The following is a 14,122-nucleotide window of genomic DNA, read 5'->3' on the forward strand; positions in this document are numbered from 1 at the left end:
GGAGTCAGACCCCTTCTCCATCATAGCTCTAATATAAACGGTCGTCATGCACTGTTTCATTTGCCTCCTGTTTGGTCTTCCAAAGTTTACTTTTGCGTATACACGCTGCATTCTCCAAACACTACTCAGCATGTTCCTCCCAAAAATTTAAGTTACACAAATACATTGTTCAGCTTTTCTAAAGTGTGCACGTGTAATTCTAGGTTTCCACCTAGCGGACGCTGTGTAACTCCATCATCTACCACTCGCCCCATCACTCACTATGTTTCAGTCACGGTGAACTCCATGCTGGGCCTGGTACACACCACGAAGGCAACTTCTCAGGCATCTGACTTACTCTGCTCTCCATCTGCAACATCCTTTCCCAAGCTACTCACATAATTCTCTCCCTCGCTCTAAAGTCCCAACTCAAATGCCACCTCAACATTTCCTTTGCCTAAACAACTTTTCAATGGTACCTCGCTCCACTCCTCTCACTTCCATACCCAACTCTTTTGTCTTTTTTTTTCTTCAAAATACTTACCTCCATTTGAGTTTTAAATATCTATGTCTAATTACCTACCTCCACTGAAATAAAAGTTTGAGAAAAGCAAGAACTCTGACTTATATTTCATTCTGCATATCTGCAGCCTCTGGGTAGTTACCCGGAACATAGAAGGCACACTACAGATATTTTACTGAATAAATGAATGATTGGATTATAATCACCTTTTCATCAAATAATTAACTTTTGTAGCCATTTATTGAAATAGCTGATTGTGGGCTGAGCATTTCAAGAAAAAATGTACTTTTCAATATATCTGGTAGCAGTATTTTTTCAAAAAGATCAATCAGAAAACCATTGATCAAGGAATCGTCACAGCAGAAGCTGAGCTATGGCAGTCAGATTTCTGCTAGGATTGCCCACGAGAAGAAAGAATACATATGGACAAGTCTACACTTTTTTATGTCTGCTTTTGCCATTTTAGTCAAGGTGTTAACTAAAAACCAAAAAGTTTGCAACCTATTTCCTCAGTTGTTAAACTGAAGCGCTGACTTCTAAAATGCACTGATGTCGTGAAATAAAAAGGAGACGACAGAACAGGAAAGGTCAACCACACAAAGTGCACTAATACTGCTCTTTATTTCATAAAGTCCAAATTACTGCAAACATCAATTTTAGGAACATTTTATGAAAGTCAAAAACAAACACGAAGTACACACACATAAATAGTTATCACTAGATTATTCAAAGTAATTCAGAACAAGGGTCAGAACATTCTTTGAATAACGGAGATATGGAGAAGCCATGCACCCTACAATAAAAGTATACATAAAAGTAGAAGAGTCCACATCTGCTTTTCACAATTGAAATGACACAAGTCAATGAGGAAGTAGGAAAGCGCACTGCGAGCAATTTTCAATATTCATTTTCCAACACAGAGCTTTAACTCTACAGCCACATCTGTCTGTTCCACCCACTCATTAGACAAATAAAACTTTCCTAAAAATCAAGGATCAGGATCAGAAATTATAATTATTCATTCTCAGAAAAGATGGAGCTGTTTCCATCAAAGGCCTCTGATTCCTTGATTCTGCACATACTGTAAACCAGTTAAAAGTCTACACTAATATGTCGAAGTTTGGAAATGGGAATGTTGTAGAACCCCGGACTTTATTCTGGTTATTCCCTACAAGGCAGAGAGCAAGGGGAAAATGAGCTCTAAACCTAAGAGAGGGACTCAGACATGCACATGTCTATCTGTGTAACGTCTACTCGCAACTACTGAAGCAAATGATTTGGGGAAGTGAATTAGGATTGTTGTTCACTGATTGAAAAGGCCACATTTCAAAGTGTTTTCCTTTTATCTTCGTCTCTAATTTAACATAAATTAAAATAGACAAGTTAATTTTAACTTTTGAAAATAAACATTCAGCTTGCATAAAACATGTCTTTATATAGTTTATAAAAACATGTCTTTATATAGTTTCTCTTAAAAAATAGCGTTGACATGCTCCTGATGCCTTTAAAATATGTACTACAAATGTCTTGGTTGTATTTTTTCAAAGTGGCTCAAAGGCTACTGATGTCCTTTTGCTGGCAAAATATCAGATGCATTAATCAATCAAGACAAGATTTTTAAAGAAAAAAACAGTGCTTCTCGGATTATATTATGCATCAACGTCACTTGGAGGGCTTGTTAAAGCAGAACACTGAGGCACACTCTCAGAATTTCCGATTTAGTTGGTCTGAAGTGAGGCTTGTGCATCTGTTTTTTAAAAGTTCCCAGGTGATATTGATGCTGCCGGGACAGGAACCACTGTCTGAGAATTGCTGCTTTAAACTATTAGTTTATAGGTTCTTTAAGGAGCAGTGTAAGATCAAAACCCAAGATCTACATGGTATTTACTAAACTCTTCAGGGTTATGTCCAGAGACAATCCTTGAGAAACTCATTCTTTTTAAAACTTCCTCTTTTACATTAGCGTTATTGATTCTTGGCAACAAGAATCCTTATCACCATTGCTTATTAGCAACTTCGTTTTACAATGACTGGGTGGGAGCAATTCCTGTTTCTCATTAGAAAGGCTATAATCTACTATGTGTCTCCAGATGCCCTGCCCAGCACATGATCCATGCCTCCGAGGGGCCGAAAGCCACAGCTACATGTCTCTACCTAGGAGGTCTATCTCATCCAAGAGGAAGTCCATGTCCTCCCGGCTCACTTGAGGGCTAATCACCACCTGACGGAAGAAGTTAACCTTTCCCCGGTGGGGCTGGTACCCCAGCATGAGGCTTCCTTTCTTCATCATCCTCTCCTTAATGGCTGGGGCCACCTGCAAGGAGAGAAGAGAGGGAGGTGAAATACCAAAACACCAAAGCAACTAAACTACATTTTAATCAGCCTTTCTCCTGTAGACAGCCCATTCTGTATAAAAAAGGAGTAAGCTCATTCTTATGTGTGCAAGACTGATATCATCATCACCATCATCATCACTTACTGTGAATTTACAGCATATAGATAATGATTCAACTATTTTATACATACTGCTTATTAGAATAGATTTATACTAATATGCTCATTTATAGAAGAGGACACTAAGGTACATGGAGGCTAAATAAATATCCCTTGGTCCCAAGAAGTCTCACTCTAAAATCAGGCCCTGAAATCTAAATCATTATGGAATGCTAGCTCATAAAAATCAAATTATATTGCCTCAAGGGTCATAGTCTCAAAAGTACCAAATGTTACATTCCTAAATTTATCTTAACTAAAAAATCAACTCAGAGCATCTTGCCTAAAGGAAAAAAAAATTTTAAAAACTTTTATTAGTACATATTTTCATCCATAATGATTACACTCATCATGGGGAGATGGTACGTGTACATAACACATCTTAATCTTTTTACTTAATCATAGCAGGGAAAAGCGTCATGCAGTTGTATAAGAAGGAAAAACCTACAAGGTTATTATGTGCAGTTATTAACTTATTAATATGAACCTATATTTTTCTGTCAATTATTGTGCTTTCAAAATATATGGCTAAAGCAAAGACCCTAGAAGAAAGGAAAGTTTGATATTACCTTCATATTCAAAGTATAAACACTTTGCCTTTTTACTAAAAGGTGTAAAAGTGGTAATAAAATTAGGAAGCCTATATTTTATGGGGAAGGATTTGTAGCTGACATGAGAAATACTGGGCCTGAAAGTATAAATACGGAAATTTTTCTAAAAGTCGAATGTGTAAATAAATCATTCCATTTAAAAAACCACATGGAAAACCAGTCCATTTTCTGATCAGTAATAAGACCACCCACAAACTAGCCTGTAAGCTTTTGAAATGGTGAAGTTAACTTTTCAAATATCAAGTTAAAAATTTAGAGCACACTCTTTCTGGCATGAAAATATAAGCAAAATTTTCCATTTGAATTTTATTTCAACTCCCTGAAGACCTTTTGGATGTTTCCTACATGCAAAGTGGGACGGGAACATCATGAATTGTCCTTGTGTCCTCAGAAAGATGAGACTTAGTTCATTCAGAAGGGAGGAATGCATATTTAAACACCTCCAAGCTGAATATGCTTTTAAACTCCTTAGATGAAGGGCAAAAGTGTCAGTGCCCATGAACCTACATCTCACAGTGTGACATCCTATATACTCTGGTCTTTAAATATACCTATTTCTTTAGATATTATCCCCACCGTCATCCCCAAAACAGGGCAGTCTACTTTATCTGACACTCAACAAAATCTTGACCTGTTCTCAAGATGAGGGAAACATCCAGTGTTAGTTCTCTAGAGAGAAATTGTGTTGAATGTTTGCCACAGAGCACTCTCAAGAGATGTCCAATGGTAATTTTAACAATAATACCTCGCTATGTGCTAACTATAGCACCCAAGTTTTGCAAGATAAACTACACTGTGCCTACAACAATAACAACAAAACATTTATTCAACAAAGTCACCTTGATTTATAGCAAAAGACTTCAGATGTTTTCATATAAAGATATTTTGGATGTATAAATCCTTGTCCCGTGTAAGGCACAAAACTGTGATTCTATGAGAAAAACACACAGCACAAGAACCAAACTTTTAAGTCAAATTTCATCACTGTTTTCCATGATTATAATGACATGAATAAATGTGTCCATGACCCAGGAGAACTAATTAAGAAAGGGGTTGACAGTACAACAGATATTTTATAAATGTATCCATGAACTACAGGGATTAGTGCCTGGAGTTAGGCAAAAAGAGCAGGATCTACTTTCTATTTCATGGGAAAAGTCAGTGAGAGATCTCAAGAGTGATACTCATCAAATCTTTATCACAAATTATTACTGATGTAATAGCAGTAAAATTTCTGTCATTATTGTTAACAAATATTTTACTAATTCTTTATAATTTGAAATATTTTTTCATATCCCCTATTCCCATAAACTTAAATTAAAACATTTAAAATGAGACTATGCATTTACAATTTAGGCCCTAACAATGTTCCCATTAGCAGCTAGTTTATTACCTTTCTGCTTTAACAAACCAACCATTTTATATTTACAAAGCTGTAAGTATAACCGAATGCTGTGTAATTTGGATATTCTCTTTTGCTGATCACAGCAGAGAAACCGTCCTAATCTGACAGGATGGAATATTCTCAGGGGAAAGAAAATATGCATGAACTGAATGTTAGTATCCAAATATTGCCCCTAAATGGAGCATGCATAGTGGAAAGCAATTTGGCAGGAGGGAGATTGCTTTCCAGTTCTCAATTATCTTACTGCTGGTTTTCCTTCAAATTGTAAATCAAATTCCTTTCTTGTGCCTCAGTGCACTAGTTTCTGCATCGTAAGTGGTAGAAGATCCTGACATTTCTATTTGGTTGCACACCAATTTAATCTACACATTTCAGTAGAATTTCTGTTTCTTCCCCTTAAATTATATTCCTGCAATGATTTAGTCATTTAAACAGAATTTTGTTGTCATATTGCTGCAGCACATAATAGCACTGGATATTTAAAAGTTTCTTAAACTAGAGGAAAACTAAAATGACTCACTCTAGTCACATACAGCAATTTGATAAGCAACTGTCAAGCCAACATCTTAGCTGTTGAAAATAGAAAGGCAATGTCCATAGAATGGCATTTCTTTTGAAGAATGTGTTACATAATTCCCGTTAACAAGAACATTATTGTTTTCAATACACAAAGAATTTCTCAACATCTCTGTGGGGAAGGACCAGTTTTACTTTTTCAATGCAATACAGATTAATACTTTTGTGAAATACAATAAAAATTAATCACTAAAGGGAAAACTTGAAAGAAGCATACAAACTTACTTTTTCAGTTTTATATTCAACATTAAAATTAATCTGGTAAATTCCTGTAAAAGCTTTTAAAGAGTAGCTCTGGGTTTCCATATCTTTCCTACCGGAGACATAACAAATGGCTCATGGATGTGCATGAGGCTGTGACCATGCTTTGAGGGTGCTGCTTCCCCTAAGGATGGATACTGTTTTATCCACAGTCCCGATGTTATTTCACATACTTCTTTCTGCTTACTGGCATGGTTTCCATACCACGTGGAATGGTGCTTTTGTAATCCACCGCAGCACTGTGCCATAAGTGGTCTAACTATTTCCCAGTTGTCCCATCTTGGATCTGCTTCAGTTGTAATGGCATTTTATTGAAATCCCAGACCCACTCATGAAACCTAATGTGAGGTTTTCAAAGCCTAGTCCAGAGATTATGGTAGTAAATGATTCAAAATATTCTGGACTATAGGGTCTTTACACAACTTTGTCCCATCAGTTGCTATGCAGGTGATAGTCATAGTTTTCAAGCATAAATTATGGGATAGAGTGACACCCTGGTTGGCTAAGAAAATAAACCTATAATTAAACGAAGTGATGCTTTTGTAAGAAATAGGAAAGGCAAAGACTACATAAACTTCTCCTGTAAGTCAAGATAACAAGGATAATTGGAATTTCTAATAAACTCAAAGAGATTAATGTTTTGCTAAATCCTTTTCTGAGGTATAAATAAATTCATATTCCTCAAACTAGATTTTGGGCAGTTTACTCAACTTCAGTTTTATTAAATTACATTCAATTTCTTCCAAGATAGCACAGATTATTTGGGCTGTGAGAGGCTAAATTCATAACGATTTGCATTGCTTTTGAATAGAGCATGGCATAAGCAGATAGGTTAAATGAAGTGTAAACTACAAATTTTTATCACAATTAAATATTTTCAAAGAATTTCCTCTCATACCACACGCAAAAATTACATTGATTCACACAAAATGTAATTTGAAATTTTTTGTTGAATTTCTCTTTGTCTACACTAAGCTTCATGCATCTTGGCCTCCTCTGTGATCCCCAGAAGAGAGTTCGGATTACCAGAACTATCATTCCAATTCATGGTTAAGCATTTAAATATAAAAGAAGTTGGGGGGCTGGTTCTGCTTCTGTCTTGAATTGTACTTATTACAGATGAAGAGTGGCAAACTTCTGTCCTAGAAAAGGCCAGATAGCAAATAGTTTAGGCTTTGTAAGCAGTGAACTCTCTGGGGAAAATACTCAACTCTACCACTAACACTTGAAAGCAGCTACTGACAACATACAAACAAGTGAGTATGGCTGTGTTCGAATACAACTTTCTTAGGGACAATGAAATTTAATGCATAAGTTTTACATGTCATAAAATATACTACTTCTGATTATTCTTCAGTCATTCAAGAATGTAAAACCTTTTCCTAACTCCCAGGCTATATATAATTAAATAGGTACCAAGCTAGATTTGACCAGGGTCTATCATTTACCTTCCCTTTGATCTAAATGGAAAAATGCATCGCGATCTATGAAACTACCCCTTCAAAGGATAAAGAGCACAAAAATTATGCTTATTGGGCTTCTCTCAGAAGTTCAACATTGAGGCAAAAATGATTAATGTTTTAACTCTCCTCCAACAGAGCATGCAACCAGATCCACCAATGGGGTGGGATCAGCAGCATGGCTTTCTCTCAACACAGTTCTTCTAAAACAATCACAAAAGACACTTTGCTTTATACTTTCTCCCCAAATAATGTGGATTCCAAATATGCCCCACCCTCAATATTAATTTAAAATATTTCTGGACAAAAATATTAAAATATAGTTTATGGAAAGTGTTGGCATGAAATGATTCCACTTTATACCTGGCACTCAACCCAAAACTGTTTCTGAGATTTAAATAACTCCTTCTCCCACTGAGTCACCTTACTTCCTTATTCTAGCGGGAGATGCCACTGATGCTGACGCCCGGCAGAGATGCACTGTGTAAAGGTAGGAATTAGAATTCAGAAATCAACAGCATGAGGAGCCCGAGTTTACATGGGGGGAACTACAGTCCAAGAGAAGCAGGAGCACACTGAAACAAATCTCAAATCTTTGACGGATTTTTACCTGCTATAGCAATCTAGGAAGCTCACAGTTCTCCTGATTCAGGGTCTTCAAGAGACAGCATGGTCAGTCATCTGAGGAAAGCTAACCTAGAGAGAATATCCAGCCAATTCTTAAGGCCTAATTTTCCAGACATGGAAGTATGCCACTCCTTTATTTGTTCTTTAATTTCTCTGGCGCTGCCTACATAAACCATAAATTGTAGAGTATTATGATTGCCCTTTTATGAGTTAGTGAGTTTAAAGTCATCCAAATACCCATACTGGATCATAAAATCTGAAATATGGACTTACATCTTTGTTTTCCTTTTAGCATCAACTGGGGACAAAAAAGTATATTCTCTGTTGGAGAAATGGATTCCATCTGTTTGTCACAATGAAAGAGCTCAATAATATGCCTCATATGAGAATTTCCTAAAATCTCAATGAACAGTTTATATTTAACTAGCTACCTATCTGGCTTTCTTCTGAATGTAAATATTAACTAGATTTTCCTTTACACATGAAACTCACATGTAGAGTAAACAGGATTTTGAATTCAGGCATACATATCATACATTTATATATCTTCCAGTTTGCAAACTCCCATGCCTCAGGAGGCTGATGCTAAAGGAATATTATTAAGACAATGCATTTCCTTTTGACCAAATATACTACAGTGCAAAAGATAAAGTGTTTTTTTTTAGTCTTATATAAAAAATTGCAGTAATGATTAGCTTCACATCTTTAAAACGTGGTAAATGAATGTCTTATGTGATATTTGCAAAATTACTAGTTCACCAAAGAAGCCTTTCTGATATTTCTAAATATATCTGCGCAATTTATTCCTTGTCCCAAGTGAGACTTTCTATATACCAGACGTTTGCTCTCTCAAAACAGCTTGCTAGGGGCTGGGGATTTAGCTCAGTGGCAAAGTGCCTGCCTGGCAAGTGCAAGGTCGTGAGTTCGGTTCCTGGTACCGGAGAAAAAACAACAACAACAATAGCAACAAAAAAAACCAGCTTGCTTTTGTCCACAATCCTGCAATCTATTTTGGTTATCCTGCATCAGACAGGAATCCCCACCCCCACTAAGGAAGAAACTAGTAGTTGCCAGAATCATTGCACATTCCTTAAAGCATCGTCGGTTCAAAGGGAATGGAGGCAGAAGAGTCTTAACTTGTGTATAGATAAAATCTAAACTTGTCTTTGCACTTTTTTCTTTCCTGGTGTAGTTTTAGGCAAAATGATCCTATTCTCCTCTCATGTCGTCAAGTTACACATTTTCTTTTGGAAATAATAAGTGGCAGAAAAATGCTGTCTTTCATTGATAACTGTTTGACAAGTGAAAGAGAAAGTCGATTCTTCCACCATTCTGTGTAGATAGGGTCCTACTATACACTTTAACCTGCTATATCAATGAAGCATTTAGAGCATTTGTCTTAAAATTTCAAATTAAATTAAATTATTCAGTATCTTGTTTCTCTTCTTTCTTGCAATAGGTGTTTTGGTTGTATGCCTTAACAACAAAAGAAATATGAATGTCTAAGCAATTTTATTCAAAACACAAATGTAAAATAGGTAAAAAACCTGGTGCATTTGTACAATGAAGTCACCAATAAATGGGAATAAATGACTGATGCAACATAGATGGAGCTCCAATATATTATGCCAACACCAAGAAGCCAGATTTGAAAAGCTACTTGCTAAATGATTCCATTTATATGGCATTCTGGAAAAGAGAAATCATATAGGCAGAGAATAGATGAATGGTTTCCAGAGGCTTGGGCAAAGAGAGAGGTTGACCACAAAGATACAACTCTGGAAAACTGAGGCGAGGGTGATAGATTTGTTCCATATGGTACCACTGGACTACAAAGTCTGTTTAAAGCTTTTTTTTTAAAACAGATCTTAAAGTCTAACATCAGGCCTTACCAGTGGCTAACACCATGTAATTGGTGAAATCCCCATAACTGTACACATCAAAAGTGGATTTTACCAGTATATAGCTTTCAAAGTAACTAAATAAATTTCAAAAACAGCGGTTTAGAGAAGATATGTAGTTCCACAAGATCAGGCAAATAACTGAAGCTCCAATTACCTCCAATTACTCACTTCTAGGCAAGAAATCAAAATAATACCCTGCCTGTCTTCATAGGATTGATTAAAGCTCACTATGATACTGGAGGTGAAGCATGCAATGCTGGGAAGAAAAGACAGCACATGTTGCAGATTACTGCTCTTATTTAAGAAGAATCTAGAACACAAACTCCAGGAAGAATATTAAATTCTGAATTGAGATGTTTTCTTCCATTTCTACCACTAGCTGCATGCCCTGAAGCAAGTCAGTGGACTTCTCCACGGGTCTGAAAGTGAGAAGAGCTATGTCCACTACTCTGAGGTGGAAAATATGAAGGCATTTGGACACAGTGGCACTACACACTCTTCTACATCATGTGCAGAGGGGAATAATGAAAACCATATGGTTCAAGGCTTTCAGAGACTCTATCACACACAAGATAAAGTATATTTAAAGGTATCTGCCATACTTACTTAACATAAATCTCATATAAGTATAGATAATTTAACATGAAGCTGTGTTTAAGTTAATATAATTTCACTGTGTTTCACTGTGTAGTTTTCATAGGGATAGGCAGTGAGCTCATGAACAAAAACCAAACTGCATGGGAAATGCTTCAAAAAATCAACAACTGGGATCTCATCTTACTGAAAAGTTTTTGTACATCAAAAGAAATCATCAACAGAGTAAAAAGAAAACCTACAAAGTGGGAAAAAATATTAGCCGACTGCTCCTTAGACAGTGGACGTCTATCTAGAACATAGAAAGAATTTTTAAAAATCAGGCCCCCAAATTTCAAAGACCCAGTCAAAAAATTGGCATCTGAGATGAATACACACTTCTCAGATGATAAGGAAATACAAATGACAAATAAATATATGAAAAAATGCTCAACATCACTAGTCATTTGAGAAATGCAAATTAAAACAACACTGAGCTTCCATCTCTCCCCAGAAAGAATGGCTATTATAAAAAAATCCACCAATAACAAATGTTGGCAGAGCTGTGGAGAAAAAGGAATACTTCTCCACTGCTGATAGGAGTGTAGATTCATACAACCACTATGGAAATCAGTGTGGAGATGCCTCAAAAAAGTAGAATTAGAGATCCCATTCCTCCCAGCTATTCTCCTTTGGGGTATTTTTACAAAAGAATTGAAAACATCATGCCGAAATGATGTATATGCATCCATGTTTATAGCAGCACAATTTGTCATAGCTAAATCTTAGAAACAACCCAAATGCCCATCAACCAAGAAATAGATAAGAAAGATGTGGTATTTTTATACAATGGAGTGTTACTCAGCTATAAAGAAAGATAAACGAGGTTTTTATAGGTAAATGGATGCAACTGGAGACCATACTCATAAGTGAAATAAATCAGACTTGCATGTGTAAACATATATTGTCTCCCTAGTGTAAGAAACTGAAAGAGTAAATAAATTCCAAAAGCAACAATAGATACTGTGAAAGGGAAAGAAATTGCTCAAAAGGAAAGAACAACTGGGACAGGAGAAAGGACAAAAGAAGGAAGGGAAAAATATATGTGTATACACAAGACAGTTAATTTCTATTAGTTTATTGAAAGGAATAGTTAATGCTTAATTTTTTGACCAATTTTGTGTGCCTATATCTGGTAATCTGAGCAACTACTTTGAACATAACAATATGCAATATAACAACCATTGTTAATTCCCTATCATCTTGTTTTGAAATTCTGTATAGTTTTTATTGTTTTTTTATTCCCTCTAAAATAAATGAAAACAAAAAAAATTGTAATAAAAGTAGTATTTTATGTGCCCCTGTTCAGTTCCCTAATTCTCCTCGGTCCCCCATGCTTACTTTTTCTGACAGATAAATAAAATAGCTCTGTCACCCTGCAGTGACCACATATCCAGTTCCCTCAGGACAGACCAAGCTTCTACCTTGTTTCCTGCAAATATCATTTGCATTATTTCACCTTCCCAAGTGTCCCAGTTCAAAGGGGAAGCTGTGTGACTTAGACTGACCATCCTCGAACAACAGGCTAGTTTAGACAAACTTAGGCTCTAACTCTTGAAATTCTATATGACTTTGGGCAAGTATTTAAACTCTCTAGGAATGAAACTTCTTTTCTATTAAACTACTTTTTTATGTTAATTTTTTCTATTAAACCTTTTTCTATTAAACTTCTCTTTTATAGATTATTATGTTGACTACATGATATAATGCATTTAAATACATGGAGCATGAACTGTGGCATCTGTTAAGCACTCAATAATAGGAACTAATATTTATTTCTTAAAATGAATTTGTTTTTCATCAATTTACACTCATGCCTGGTCTTTCATTACCCTATTTCATTAGTATCTCTTGGTAAATGAACATTTGAAAGTGCTGTGAAAAACATGACTTGTAATTTATTCTTTCTCCCCAAAGCATCTAAACTATATTTAAACATTTGCAAGAGAAGCTGAGAGTCAGCAGTCTCAGAAATTAAATCTTGCACCTCATGTACGCTGCTAACATGTTAATCTTCTCTTCAAATTCCCAATTTTCTTCCAACATAGTCAAAATAAATTTTTTTCTCCCTTTAAAAACTAACACAGTCACTGATTATCTTGGCATTATTATTATTATTTTTTTTTTTTGGTTTCTTTCTGGTACCAGGAATCAAACTCACGACCTCGTGCTTGCCAGGCAGGTGTTGCGCCCGCTGGGCTAAATCCCCAGTCCTGGCATTATTTTTTGAGGGAGGACTGTACCACTGAAATTTATGTGGGGAGCAATGAGTTTCTGCTGCATTCTAGAATTTTCTATCTGTTATGTAAGAGTCCAAATAGAGAAATATTTTATAACTAAAACACTACTTCTTCAGACACATGAAAAGCTCACATACTCACAATTCAAGAGCTCCTCTCCAGAATTCCGAAGTCATGTTGTACTTTCCTGCCATGTATATTTTTACCAAAAGAAGGTTGAAGAACAATATTGCTATTTTCCAAATGTATCTGCAGATAGATATCACTTGGAGCCAGACCCTAATTAGAGCAGTTGAATTTCAGTTCTGATGGGATAAGCGTGGTACTATGTATATTTATGAGGTAAGTCAAGTGCTTCTTATGTTATAAATTTGAAAAACACCGGAGAACAATGTCCTTAACCAGGAGCTTGGGAGAGGCAATGCTGAAGTGGGATGTAAGAGGTGTTCTTCACAGGCAAAGCAATTATGAAGGAGCAATCAACTGATGAATGGATAAAGAAAATGTGGGTTTTTTTAAAAAAAAAATAAAATGGAGTACTACACTGCCATAAAGAAGGATAAAGTTGAGACACTTTTAGGTAAATGGATGCACCTTACCCTTAAGTGAAACAAGTCTGACACACATGCTCAAATATCACATTGTTTCCCTGGTGTAAGAAAACAAAAGGGTAAATGAGGACCAAACTGTATAACAGATATTGTGAAATAGGACAAAAATGTTCAAATGGGAATGGGAACAAGGGAAGTTGGGGGGAGGAAGGAAGGAAAAAAGCAACAAAAGAATAGAAGGAAGAAAATGGAAAACAGGCTTGTGTAGACAAGGAAGGGAATGAGGTTGAAAGGAGGGGATGGGAATGGGAAAGAAGAAAAATCAAGATATGTCACGTACAGGTACAAATTCCTTGTGGTGAATGATATCACTATGTGTATCTAAAATTTACCAATAAAATTATTTTTTAAAAAAAGTGCTGTTTGTGACTGCAAAAACAACATTTTGAAGGCGCAGAGGAGTACTAAGTGGAAACCTCACCTTGGACTGCTTATGTCAACTTTGCAAAAAATATACAAGTCAGTGACCTTTAAAGATGTCAGCCGCCTTCTTCACTAGTCAGGAAACCTGATAAAGTTTTCAAAGCCCTTATCCACAGCCCAGGAAACAGCGAATCCCTTTGTTTCAATTGCTTTAACAACAAATTATTTTTTTTCAACACACTTGCTGCCATTCCTCACTTGTTTAATTCTTGTCTTACTACTTTGCACTACCCTTACTCACTTCCCCAGATTCCTCTCCCCATAATTTAGAGGAAATGCATCGCTATGCTGCTCAAGCTTAAATTATGTAAAATTGTGGTCTACAGCCCATGAAATCATATGCTTCTAGGAGATCATTGCAGCTTCTCAGAACATG

General features: G+C 36.0%; 1 protein-coding gene across 2 annotated transcripts in view; it reads right to left on the reverse strand.

Moving 5' to 3' along the window:
* Positions 1 to 1,085: 1,085 nt before the first annotated feature.
* Positions 1,086 to 14,122, reverse strand: part of Gadl1 (glutamate decarboxylase-like 1) — a 158,327-nt gene continuing 145,290 nt past the window's right edge. For both annotated transcript variants that reach the window (XM_005387520.2, XM_005387521.2), the window contains one exon: positions 1,086 to 2,816. In XM_005387520.2, coding sequence (XP_005387577.1) covers positions 2,643 to 2,816 — 174 coding nt within the window. In that variant the 3' untranslated portion in view covers positions 1,086 to 2,642. The remainder of the gene's footprint in view (positions 2,817 to 14,122) is intronic.

This window comes from Chinchilla lanigera, unplaced genomic scaffold, assembly GCF_000276665.1.
Source record: "Chinchilla lanigera isolate Chin_1 unplaced genomic scaffold, ChiLan1.0 scaffold00029, whole genome shotgun sequence".
NCBI lineage: Eukaryota > Metazoa > Chordata > Mammalia > Rodentia > Chinchillidae > Chinchilla > Chinchilla lanigera.